This window comes from Leptonychotes weddellii, chromosome 6 (assembly GCF_054177405.1).
Source record: "Leptonychotes weddellii isolate Sample4059 chromosome 6, ASM5417740v2, whole genome shotgun sequence".
Taxonomy (NCBI): Eukaryota; Metazoa; Chordata; class Mammalia; order Carnivora; family Phocidae; genus Leptonychotes; species Leptonychotes weddellii.
Window position 1 is genome coordinate 66286874 of NC_138374.1, and position 13450 is coordinate 66300323.

Genomic DNA, 13450 nt, shown 5'->3' on the forward strand with positions numbered 1-13450 from the left:
GGGGTCTGACGGGGGGCGGGAGGCGGTGCGGGGTCTGGCGAGGGCAGTGTGGGGGTGGCGCGCGGCTTGGTGTCTGACGTGGGGCGGGACGGGGGGCGGTGGATGACGGGGGGGCGGGGCGGCGCCGGGGACGCGCAGTGCGGGGGCGGGGCGGGGTGGGCGTTCGGCGCGGGGCCGCGGCGCGGCGGGGTGGGTGCCCGCGGGCGCCCCGGGCAGTGCAGGGGCGCGCGGGGGCGGCGGGCGCGGCGCTGCCAATCGCAGACAAAGGCCGCCCCAGTGAATCATGTGGTGCCGGGGGAGGAAGTGCGGCTTGTTTTCTTTCCTCCAGTCGCCGGGCTCCGGGCGGAGCGCGATGCTCGGAGACCCCCACGGGGGCGGCGGCGGAGGCCGCGAGCCCAGATGAGGCGCCCCCGGCCCCGCTGCAGCGTCCCCGGCCCGATGGAGGCTCCGCCGTGGGACCCCCTCCGCAACGACTCGCTGCCGCCCACGCTGACCCCGGCCGTGCCCCCCTACGTGAAGCTCGGCCTCACCATCGTCTACACCGTGTTCTACTCGCTGCTTTTCGTGTTCATCTACGTGCAGCTCTGGCTGGTGCTGCGCTACCGCCACAAGCGGCTTAGCTACCAGAGCGTCTTCCTCTTCCTCTGCCTCTTCTGGGCCTCCCTGCGGACGGTCCTCTTCTCCTTCTACTTCAAAGATTTCGTGGCGGCCAACGCGCTCAGCCCCTTCGTCTTCTGGCTGCTCTACTGCTTCCCCGTGTGCTTGCAGTTCTTCACTCTCACGCTCATGAACTTGTATTTCACGCAGGTGAGTCGCGGGCAGCAGCGCGGGGAGCGGGAGGCCCCTGGGAGGGCGCTCACCTGGCAGAGCGGCCCCCGCCCTGCGCGCGGCGCCAGGGGAGAGGCCGCGGCTGCCTGGGGGCGGTCACGGAGCCGCGGGGCCGAGAGTGTGGGCAGAGCGCACTGGCTCTGGGGTCGCCCGAGCCCTGTCCTCCCTGCAGGCCTTTCTGTCAGGTAACGCCCTCCCATTCCCAAAAGGGGCGAGAAAGAAAGAAAGAAAGTGAGGGTCGGAGTCACCAGTCGGTGTCTGCCCGTGTAGCTCCGCATTAGCCGGCGCGGCGGGGCTTCCCGCACACGGCCGAACGAGTCCTGCTGGGAGGTGTGCCCACCAGGGAGGCTCGAACTCTAGACCTTCCTCCTCCGTCCCCTCATCCCAAAGCACCTGATCTGAGCCTGGAAAGGTCCTCTGCACGATGGCCTCCAGATTGGGGTCAGTCACCGATATTTTTGAGTGATGGCAGGGCGGGACTGTCCGGTTTGGGATGAGATGTTTTTAATCTCCTGCGTCGGAGCCCTGCTGAATGAACTAGGGCTCCCGAATTCATTTCTCAGGGTTGCTAAACGGCAGTCTGGGGTAACACCCAGCTCCCCAGCTGCTGCAGCAGGAGGTCAAGCTTGCTGTCTGAGCTGGTCGGAGAGGCCCCAAGAAAAAGCCATAAAGTTTACTGGGGCTCTTTTACGGGCACAGGGAAACCAGTTTATGAGGTATATTGTTAATAAGCTAATGGGAGAACATGTGAATAAGAAAAGGGCAGTAATTGTAAAGTGCTTTGCAAATACCGCGTCAAGTATTGCAAAAGGGTTTAATTACACAACACCGTCATGGTCATCTCTGATTCTCATTAGCTTTCTGAGCACTAAAATGTCTGTTTTCACTAGGACTCTACCCGTGTCACCTGGTGAGGGTAGTTTAAGAGCTCTCTCACGGACAGAGGCTTTGTGCAGGCAGGCATTCTGCTCCTTTTCACAGCGTCCCTGTTTCTCTAAAGAAAACGGTCTTCGCCTCAAAAAAGAAAGGCTAGAAAAGGATTGCCCTGATGTGGTGGGAGCCCCGGAGAAAATCTGCAGGAAATATGTCTGGCTACAAAATAGCATATGTACTAGTTAGTAGCTATTATTGTTTTACAAAAACAGCTCTGCACTTGTAGCCTTCTGATAAGTCTGGTGTATCCACGTATTTTCCAGTCCACGAGTCATCGGTATTATCTGTCCAAAAACTACCTTTGAGCCCAAAAGCTAGTTACTCAGGCAGTCATCAGCTCCATTGCAGACACTCTAGCTTTTTAATCGGATCCAAAGAGGTAGTTCCAGCAAGATACAAAGGTCAGGTAGGTTGATGTTATTTCAAGAACTGTGGCCGTGATCGTATTTTGTATGGAGGTCTTTATTTGTGTCCCTTTTTAAGAAAAAAAAAAAAAAAAAGGTTGGGGGGAAGGAAGAAGAAAAAAGGAAAATGCAGGCCAGTGCCATGGCTCCGTGCTAATCACATGCAAATTCTGCACTAGCTGGATTAGGGGCAGGGCTGCACATTTTCTGCACCATCTGCTGGTTGGCAAGTAAATGCTGAGTGAGGGAAAGAGTGACCAGGCAGACAGAGCCACTCCAGCCAAGAGGCCTCAAGCCCTGGCTTCTTTGGATCTTCCAAGTCTTGTTTCTCTTCATATCTCCAGGGTGGCTGGCAGGAGAAGGGGGTACCTAAGTGCTGGCCTCCGAGACTCTGTAGAGCAAAGCCACGCCCTGGCTTCCTGACAAATACTGATATTTCTGGGGAGGCATAAAGGGGGTCACTCTTTGACTCTCAGGTCTGACGTCTCTCCCTTCCTCTCCCTCCCACGTGCCTTCTCTTAGACAAGGTTCTCAACCACTGGAATGGCCCGGGACCTTTAAGAATTACAGCTTCCCCAGGGCACATCTCAGAACAAGTCCATCAGATTTGGGAGGGGGCGGCGAGCAGCGAATAATGAAGAAGCACACACTGGGTGCTGGGCTCGGTTCTAATTGGTTTGTCCTATTCTCCGCGAGAGCCCTCTGACAGAAGTGCTGAGATGGTCTCCCCGTTTTGTGGAGGGTCAGAGAGGTTCAATGGCTCGCTCAAGTTTACGTGGTCCGGCCATGGAGGCACTGGGAGGCCGCCCACATCTCTGGCATCTGAGTGATGGCCTGTGCCTTGTGGTACAGTGTTCAGATGGGACAACATACTCTACCATAGATGCAGCCCCTGTTCTCTGGGAGCTGAACCCCCGGCTGGGGAGAGGCGAACTGTATACCCCACACAGTTAAGTGATAACTCCGGGGACTTGGAGAGTGTAATTGAAGCTCTGGGAGGCTTGAGTGGGCCCTGAGCTCTCAGAGAAGAGGCGGGCTTGTGGCATTTCGGGGGGCCGGGTGGGGAGAAGGAGAGGGCAGTGGCCGAGGAGCAGCATGACAGAAGTTTTGGGAGGGATGGAAGGTGCTCCTGGAGCTGGAGGAAGTCTTCACCGTCATTGTCCTGTGCTCTGTGCCTGGCCCCGCGCCTGGGGCTTCCTCATGTGTCTCCGCGGAGCCTCGCTGATAACCTGGGCTAAGGGTATTATCTGCCCTCCGAGGGGCGGGATGGTGAGGAGCTCGTCCACAGTGCCCCGCAGCCTCTGCACCTCCTCCCCGCCCCAGCCGCTGGAGGGCCATGGTCCCGTCCCTCTGGGGCTTGGAGTGGAAGCGTGCGGTGCATCCTTCGCTCTTAGCCTCTCCCCCACCATCTTTGGAATCTGGCTCTTCTGGGGCTGGCCCGAGGAGGGGCACGGTTGTCTCAAGTGACGCTCTGCCTGTTCACTTTCAGCCTTGCTCCGCCTCTGGCTCTGTGGGTGACCCTGCCATGGGGCCGCGTCTACATGGCCGACTCTATTTTATCCTGGCTCCCTCTGCCTATCTGCCTTCTGTCCAATCCCTTCTTCAGGTCTGGCCACATAGGCCATGGGCTGGTACCCGCCCCGCCGGGTCTCCTCCCAGGTCCCCACCCGCCCCCTTTCCTTCTCTGCCGCCCACAGAAACTCCAAGTGGAGGAAGATCCCGCCCCCTGAGGTCCTGGTGCCCTCAGACCCCCCACGGCCCAGGGTGGCCTCTGCTAGGACTCTCTCTGCAACCCAGTTTGTTCTCATGTCTACACCCCTTGGGTCTGAGCCTTCCCAGCTCAGCAAGCACCTGTCCGTGGAGTGGGGTGGTGAGGCCCCCTGCTTCCTAATCCACCTGAGCAGTTCCCCTGGGGTTTTCTCCTCAGTGACCCGGGGTGAGGGTCGCATGTGCCACCGTGAATGCCAGTCTCCTGCCGAGGACGGGCTGATGACTCCTTTTCTCCGCTCTCCACCTTCTCGGATAGGCTGGAAGGTGGGGAGGAGGCTAGTGGTAGGACTGGTTCTGCTGACTCTTAGCTGGCCCTGTGTGAGGTGTGTGAACGGCTGGCCCCAAATGTCCGGGGCTGTCTTTGGAACATGGAGTGTTGAGTACCTGTCGTTTCTGGCTCTGGTCCCCAGCACCAGTGTGGGGTACAGCTAAACTCCCACTCAGCTCTTTTTGCCTTTTTTTTTTTTTTTTAAAGATTTTATTTATTTGTCAGAGAGAGGGAGAGAGCACAAGCAGGGGGAGCGGCAGGTAGAGGAAGAGGAAGAAGCAGACTCCCCGCTGAGCAGGGAGCCCGATGCGGGGCTCCATCCCAGGACCCTGGGATCATGACCTGAGCCGCAGGCAGATGCTTAAGCGACTGAGCCACCCAGGCGCCCCTCCCACTCAGCTCTTTGCTGCACCAGGAAGTGGTAGGGCTGAGGCTTGAACCGAGGTCTGTCCTCCAGAGCCTGCTCTTCACATAGAGGTTTCCAGCAAAGCAGGACCCCGACAGCGGGAGCATGGGGGAATCTCTGCGCATGGGGTATTGAGGTGCCCTCCACCCCAGGCTGTGGGGTCGAGGCCCAGTAGCAGAGGTTGCCAGCCCTGTTCCAGGGCAGCCCCTGGGCAAGCAGATTTGTCTGTAGTGCTCCTGGTGTGGCCATGGGCTCAGCAATACCTGGGCAGCTGTGTCTTCCAGCCGTTTGCCCTTGGACCTCAGACCCTTGGGGCCCCTGAGTTTGGTGGAGCAGAGTGGGCTCAACGTCTCACTGGTTCAGCGTTGTCTTGAGCCCGATGACAAATTCCTGCCATGACAGAAGGGTATTTTGAGGAAGGAAAAGGAGAAGTGAACTCTCGGGATGGGGGCGGGGTGGGGGGAGATGTGGTGTGATTAATGGATGCTGACGCAGAAGCCAGGACTCCAGCACGTCTTAGAGGGCAGCTGGGAAGCTGCAGGGCGGTTAGGGCGGGTGGGGGGGGGGAGCTGAGGCTCATGGGGACTGTTGGAGCATATCGTGGGAGTCTGGGGGTCATGGTGTGCCAGCAAAGGTCTATAAATGGGTTGGCAGCACTGGGAATGGAAGGAGCAGGGACTGTGTGGGCAGGACCGAGTTTGAATCCTGGCTTCACCCCTAATGTGGCTCCCATGGCTGGTTACTGACATTCCTCACCAGGAAATCAACGACCATGACCACGGTGCTTATCCCCCTGGTGGGAGCAGGTTAAAGGAGACACCGTCGGTGTTGTAACCCTTTGCACCTCAGTTAAGGTGCTCTTTCTGCATGTAACAGGAGGGACTCTGGCTCTTGCCCAGATACCAAACCACAGTCTTAAAGGTCAGACCCCAGTACCAGCTCTGCCTTATATCACCCCCACCGTGTCATCGAAATGACTTCTACCACCATGTTGCAACATTTATGTTTATAAAATGATAGTGACACTTGGCTTGCCCTTAGAGGGAGTGTGGAAGTGAGCAGCTCCTCATAGCTGCGGCTCCTGAAGCCAAGAGCTGGGGAGAGTGGGAGGTTCAACGGCCCAGCCCTTCATTTTGCAGATGAGCCAACCGAGGCCAGGAGAATTCCAGTGACTTGTCCAAGGTCACTCAGTCTGGTATGAAGAGCCAGGTCGAGGCCCAGCACCTGTGAGCTTGTGCTTGTTGCACATGCTACCCCCAACTCGAAGTGCACCCCTGTCCTCATCCTTGCTGATAGGGAACCAGGAGGCAGCCAAAATCTAATCCAGGGACCCTCTCTCCACCCCTACCAGGAAAAGGGAGGTATTGATCTTAGGAATACGTGAGTCTTGCTGTGCTTCTTGGCAGTCCATTTAATCAAGATCAAGAAATGTTTACCAAATACTATTGTGTGCCAGGTCCAAATCCAGGAGGTGTGAGGAGGGACGCTTCTAGGCCTGTTGGTGATTATGAAGAAGTAAGAAGCTTAGGAACACACAAGGCAAGCATTAGTCCCCAAGTACCTTATTTCAAAGCTGGGACCCAACAGTCCCACCAGGGCAGGAAGTATGTTCGGCCTCACCTCTGTGCACCATCCCCATGACCTCTTGGTCTCTGGCTCCTTGTGGTCACTCAGTGGGCTCACAGCCTCCAGAGCAGTGTGCATGTGTGTGTACCTGTGTGCGCCTCTGCCAGGGCAGGCACACATGGAACCCAGGAGAATTTTCCTTACTTGCATTCAGTCGACCATCCACCACCAGCCCCTCCCAGGAAGTAGCTTCCCAGCCTCACTTCTAAAAATTTCCCTAAGAAGAGGCCTCTGATTCTACAGCCCAGTTGCCCAAGATCTCTCCTCGAAGCACAAGCTTTTAATTCTCTCCGCTCCCGTTATTATTGCTTCAGTGCCAACCTAAGGTGAACCACATTTCATGAATGGCCTCAGCACTCTTGGGAATGATTAGACTCTCACAGCGAACCCGAAATCCAACCCCACTGACCACGAAGCCTTGATTTTCCCAACAGCAGAAGCTGAGCTGAGCCTACCGGCTGTGTCCTTGTGCACCGAGCACAAACCTGCGGCTCCTGTCCCCATCGGGAACCTTGGTCTGGGTCCCACACACCCTGCCATCTACAGGGTTTTGTGGCATCTTTGAGCGCCCCTGTCTTTCCTCAGGTCAGGCAAGCAGGGACTAGTGGGGGCGGGGGGTTGTCCACGGCTGTGTCTGACAGCACGTGCCCTCCCCAACTGGGGGGCTGTTGTGTGTCCATCATCTTAGCCCCCAAAGGCCTCCGGTGCCTGGGAGGGGATCATCTTGGAGGTGACATCATCAGGGCGGTGAGGGACGGCCTGACCAGAGAAGGACATTGACGGAATGGAAGGCTACTCATCCTTGTGACATCACTCAGAGACTCTCCGCTTTTTGAGAACTGCAAATCATGTGATCTGGAGAGTGGCTTTGGTCAGTCGGTTCCTATTCTCCTTGCAGCTCTAGCGAGAGGAGCCTCTTCCTGGTTTGTGGGTCTGTCTCAGGTCTGACATTCTGGCAGGTCAGGTTTTCTCGGGACAGAAATAGCCTCAGCAAACGGTCCAGACGATACCTGCCACACTGCATTCAGGGAGGTCTGCACAGGCTTGTCAGTATTTTACTTTTTAATTATCCCGGGGCTTAAGTTTCGAGTCTGTTCACCAATGAGGACAGATGAAGCCTGAGTGGATTTTCTCTACCAGTGGGTTGATTTCCTCAAATTTGCTCATGGGGGGGGCGGCGCAAGGAAGGAAGGAGCGCGGGATGCCTGCGTCAATATCTTAGGCCTTGTGAGCCCCATACAGTCTCTGCTGTGTATTCTTTTTTTTTTTCATCTGTCTCTTTTAAAAGATAAAAACTGCTCTTAGCTCACAGGCCATACAAAAACAGGCTGTGGGCTGGATTTGGTCCTCGGGCCCAGGTTAGAACAAACCCAGCATTTATCACCAAGCTCCCACCCCATCTTTATCCTGTTATTGTTGCCGGGACAAGTTGGAATTGGGCTTGGGTTTTCATCTCCTGCTTAGAGAGTGCTGTTTGCTTTGAACAAATCTTACTGATCACCAACGCAGGTGCCTGAGGCCAGAGGCAGTAAGTTGGGATTTCTTCCCCGAAGGGCCACTGACTATGGGGAAGGACACACGGAAATGGGAGTGCCCTGAGCCACATGCCACCCACAGCACACAGAAGGGAACCTGTCTCCTGTCGGCCAGGGGCTGGGGAGACACAGACGAGGGCCCTCCACCGGCTTGATGTATTGTGACATCATCAGCCCTCTACCCCTTTCCTGGCAGACACACTTGCTATGCGTAATCCGCAGGGCAGAAATCCCCCACACACAGGGACCTCAGCTCCCCAGGCTGCACCCTATCTCATGAGTAGGTCAAGTAATGTCATGAGGGCTGACATTACTTGGTGACAGTCCTTACAGCGGTGACACAAAGTGGGATGTCTCCAGTGGTCACTCCTTCATCTCTACGATTGTTCCTCTAGGATGCACGTTGCATGTTTTTAAAAGAACCAGTGGCGTTTGTTACTATTTAAGTGTAAAGGCAAATCTCTTTGCTCTGGTTTGTTCCTGGCGGCAGCTTCCTGGGGTTCAGAGCATCGGGATGGAAAGGTGGTGCTTGGGGGAAGTCTGGGTGGCTCCAGTTCCTCCCCTTGGGGCCGTTCCGAGCAGATACAGTCCCTCTTCCCAGGACAGCCCTTTGCAGTTGTGGTGGCAGATGTACTCTCCCAGGACCTGTCTGCAAGGGGTGGGACATTCTCAGTTCCTTTCATTGTTTCTGATGGGATTAGGTTTTCACTGTCCTGGTGCACGTTGGCCCTACCCAGTGGACCACGGTGAGCCAGGGGCAGCTCCAGGAGCAGAAGGAGGCCTCACTCCCAGTGTTCCGCCACATTGCTTCCTCTCTGGCAAGTATTGAGGGCTGTTCTGTCCGGGGTAGATACAAGGAGCCCCGTCGGGGCCGTCTTGGGCTGCTCAGGCTGCTCTAACCGAATACCATGGTGGCTTCACAGCCAGTTATTTCTCTCCGTTCTAGAGCTGGGAGTCTGAGGTCGGGGTGTCACCATGGTTGGGCTCTGGTGAGAGCCTGTCCTGGTTGCACATGGCAGCTTCTCCTTGGGTCCTCACGTGGTGGAGAGCAGGGAGAGCGCTCTCCAGGGCCCGTTCATGAGGACACTGTTGCCCTTCACGTGGGCTTCACCCTCCTGACCTAACTGCCTCCCAGAGGCCTCACCTGCTGATGCTATCACATGGAGGAGCAGGATTTCAGCCTGTGATTTGGGGGGGATCCCAGCAGGCCGTCCGTAGCCGGTACCACACTGCCTCCAGCTAGGGCAAGAGTCCCCAGGGAATGTCAGAATGCTCCTCACTCCTGAGGCAGGAAGTTATTTTGGGGAGGGAAAGACACCTGAGGCACTTTCGCTGCTAACTTACATTGTGGTTCTGTGTACTTTGGTGCACAGATCGTGGCCGTGATAAAACGTGGCCCATGGCGGCCACACGGGGCCTTCCTTCCAGGAGCCTTTGGGCCTGGCCGGCCACTGACCCCCCCGGCTAAGCTCCCCTTGCTGGAAAAGATCTCCTCCTTGCTACTAAGGTGCTCTTTTATGTGCGTGTCATGCACATTTGGAACAATTGCAGGCAGGGCCCTGACCTGCAGATCGTGCCCCACGGTGGCGGTTGCCATAGGAGCGGCTCAGAAACATAGTGATGATCGTGGCACCTTGTATGGTCAAGGTCCTTTCCATTCACGAGGCTGAAGAGAGAGAATGCTGCCAGGGAGGTTGATCTGCATGGTCAGTCTTCATTTGTCCCAGCGAGACGGCAGGTGCTTCTCCCTGTGGCCTCTGCCCAGGGGAGTCAGCGGGCCCCAGGGCAGGACTGGGCTTCTGTGACCCAGGCCCAGCTCCTTCCTCCCCCTGACAGGTAGGGCCCACTCCCCCTGAGAAGCAAGGCTGCAGCGGACGGGTGGGACTTCCCAGGGCAGAGGCCCCAGGCTGCCCTCTGGGAAGGCTCTTCATGTCCTAGAGTTTTGGGTTTTTTTTTTTTAAACATTTTATTAATTTATTTGGGGGAGAGAGCATGAGCCAGGGCAGAGGTTAGAGGGAGAAACAGGGGGCCTGCTGCGGGACTTGATCTCAGGACCTCGGGATCACAACCTAAGCCGAAGGCAGATGCTGAACCTACTGAGCCACCCAGGTGCCCTTCATGTCTAGAGTTTTAAAGGTAGAAGGCACCTGAATGGGTATTGGGACTAACCCTCTTGTCTCACGGATGGACACCAAGGCCCAGAAAGGTGAAGAGAGGTCATCAGGGCTGAGCCAAGCAGGTTCCTGGCTGTCTGGCCAGCCACACCCCTGAATCCAGACACTCAGGTGCCTGATGACGAGGAAAAGCAAGAAAATTGAAGGCCAGGCTCCGTGTGTTGCTGGTTGACTGTGAGGGGCGCTCTCCAGGGCGCCACTGCCCCTCCTGGGCTGCCTGCCGGCTTAGAGCCTTCTGGGGCAGCCTGGCTGGTGTGGGCGCTGTCAGATGGAGCCCAGTTCTGTTGATGAGGACAGGGAGGCCCTCCTGAGCCACTGGATGTGTGGAGGCGGGAGCAGAACTTGGCTGGACTGGTGGGGATTGGAAACAGGAGAGGACGGGAGGAAGCAAGCAGAGATGCCTCTTTCCTGTCAGACCTTTCCCTCTGTTCCCTGAGTGAGCACTGAGAGTCGGGGGCAGTTTAGGCAAGAGACCCAGCTTGTGCTCCTTGTCCCACTATGCGGTGGCACTGACATGCATGTGCGTATGTGCGTGCACGCGGGTGCCTGGAAGGGCGTCTTAGGTGCTGGGTCAGCAGACGGGACAGTACAGCAGAGCTCTTGGGAGGGCTGGAGCTGGCTAACAGCACTTGCAGGGAAGTTCAGAGCGGAGGTAAGATCACTGTGCATCCCAAGATCACATGCAAAAGCAGCTCACTTAATTGCTGGGGACTCTGTGTTCCTCGGGACAGCACGAGGCCAGGAAGTGAGCAGGACCCGCTCCTCGAGTCGTGAGCTTGCCAAGTTCAAAGGCAGAAGTTGAAATGGTGAAGACCTGACCCTGGAGCCCAGTCACCTCCCTGGGGACCCCTCACATGTGGCCAGCCCAGGACCCGGACAGAGCTCACCTTGGCTTCAGGCTACTGCACCCCGTAATTCTGTGGCACAAACAGCGTATACGCCTTTTTCCTTCATGGCATTCCATGGCTTTAAATGCATGGTCCATCTCCACGCACATGAAGACACCATGCTTGCCTCGCTTTCGCAGAGAGCTGTCCTGATGGCTGACCCCCTGGAGTTGGCTTATGCTCGTCCTTGGGGATTCCTGCAGAAGGGGAGAAATGTGCCATTTGGGTCTCAGGGACTCTGGTTGTCGTGTCACCATGCTCTGGTGAATGAGGGTGCTCAGCATGGGGAAACTCCGACGGAGGCAGCTGACCACTGGCTGTCACCTGGGGAGACCAGGGCCTCGGGTTTGCATAATTTCCCCAATATATCAGGAAGTGGGCAGCACGGAGGAACCATAAGAGCGAACGGCAAATGTGTCTTGGTTCCTAACCTTTCTGAGTGTGAAAATTCCTTTTATGGTCAAGAAGGACTCTGTGGTCATGGTTTAGTAGTTGTGCATTTAGAATCATGGTTGGAGAACACGGACAAGGACTAATGACGGTAGCAAACACATAAACACAGAGTGTCTGTGAGGTGACCGGCATTTGTCTAAGTGCAAGACCTGGGTTAATTCAGCTAATCCTCACAGAAACCTACTAGATGGGTACTGTGATTAATTTCATTTGACAGGTGAGGTACTTGAGGCACAGAGAGGTTAGGTAACTTTTCCACAGTCACACAGCTGACAATTGGTGGAGCCAGGATTCAGGTCCAGGTGAGCCAGCTTGAGTGCACACTCTTGATCATCTTTACATGTCTCTGTGCCAGAGAAAGGCACAAAGCTGTGGCCTCTGGTCAGTGGGACACCGGGCCTTAGCGAGAATGTGTGTTGCGAACATGTCATCATGCGCGAACAAACAAGTTGCACAAGGGTGTGGAAAGTGTTAATATTGTTCAGATGAAGTGAAAACCCACACAAGATGGTACTCTGTATTTTTCACATATGGTATATTGATATATTAGGTGTTATTTGTAAATGCACACGTACATGGTAAAATTATAAGCCTTCCTGGGTATGGTAAGGCTAGATTCAGAAAGGGATTACCTCCGCAGAGGAGGGATTAGAACCAGTGAGAGAGATGCCGGGGGCTTCAGGGATACCTTTTTCATTTGTTAAAAATGAAAACCGAGTTGGAACAAAGATGGCTGTGTTCCAGGTTGAACTGTGCGGTGGGTACATGAGTGTGGGCTAGGTGGTTTCTTTTTTTTTTTTTTTTTTTTAAGATTTTTAAAAAATTTGTCAGAGAGAGAGAGAGCACAAGCAGGGGGAGGGGCAGGCAGAGGGAGAAGCAGGTTCCCCACTGAGCAGGGATCCTGACGCAGGACTCCATCTGAGGACCCCAGGATCATGACCTGAGCCAAAGGCAGACGCTTAACCCACTGAGCCACCCAGGCTTCCCTGGGGTAGGTAGTTTCTTTGGGTGTACATGACGTACGTACTTTATAATGAATCTTAACCCTACCATAAATTTGGAGCATTTTCAAGTGAATCTGCGTACATACATTTGAAGAGAGAGTGCGTGTGTGAGCGAGAGAGACATACTGGTTTCTTTCGACTTTGGCCTGCTTGGCGCACACAACCTCCGACCCGCTCAGCTCCTGGGAGAGTCTCCCCGGGGGCCCTAGCCCACGGCCAGACCTCTGCCCAGCGGGGCAGGTGTATGCAGTCTGGAGCCTGTTAGGGCTGGGGAGTGTCTGCTCAGCCTGTTCATTTCCAGGGAGTGGGGGCCCAGAAGGGCAGACGCAGGGACCCGGGTCATGTGGGGTGGGGGGAGTTTATAGGGCAGAATGGCTACATACAGCGCCTCTGAATCAAGTGCAAGTCTGGAAGCATAGTGCTCCATTCAGTCGCCACAGACACTGCCTCTGGGGACAGAGAGGTTACTTTTGTTTAGTTTGTCTGAATGCACAAGGGACACTGTCATACCCACAAAGAATAGCATGGTCGTTCCTGCCAGAAGCAGCCAACATGACATTAGGAAAAATGATCGTGAGGCAGCAAATGCCAACTTGAGTCAGTAGGAGGACGAACAGGCAGGCAAGAGTGCAAAGGGTGGAACAGAGTTGGTGAGAGGGTCAGGGACTGTAATTTATGGGCGGAGGGAGGCTGAGGTCAGCAGCCGCTCTAGAGACTCTGCTTCTGTCCCAGCAAGGACGTCACCTACTGGGCCCTCCTGCGTCATCTGAAAGATGGTGCAAGGGGCCTGGGGTTACTGACGGGACCCTGGGCAGGCCTGTAGGTGGGGCAGGAGGTTACCCACATTACAGCCCAGTCTCAGGGGTCGGCCTGGGGCAGCTTCCAGCTTCACCTCATGCCAACCCAGAACTTGGTCTTAAATCAGAACCCGAGGAGCCAGGATCGCTCACAGTGACGTCTGCACCCCTGGATGGCCTCTTGGGAAATCATCGAGCTTTGTTCCCATGGTCCCAGTTTTAGGCAGGACTTTATGACACAGTGGAAGTGATGCTGAGGCCACAGGCATCTGCGACGGGAAATGCTGTATTTCTGAGACACAGCATCAGCTTCCCATGGAAGTGGCTGCGTGCTCGCGCCCTGCCCTCCAGCCCTCATGGCCACA

General features: G+C 55.8%; 1 protein-coding gene across 2 annotated transcripts in view; it reads left to right on the forward strand.

Moving 5' to 3' along the window:
• The first annotated feature begins 243 nt into the window (after positions 1 to 243).
• Positions 244 to 13450, forward strand: part of GPR137B (G protein-coupled receptor 137B) — a 52432-nt gene continuing 39225 nt past the window's right edge. For both annotated transcript variants that reach the window (XM_006746082.3, XM_081824335.1), the window contains exon 1: positions 244 to 807. In XM_006746082.3, the coding sequence (XP_006746145.2) occupies positions 400 to 807 (408 nt within the window). In that variant the 5' untranslated portion in view covers positions 244 to 399. The remainder of the gene's footprint in view (positions 808 to 13450) is intronic.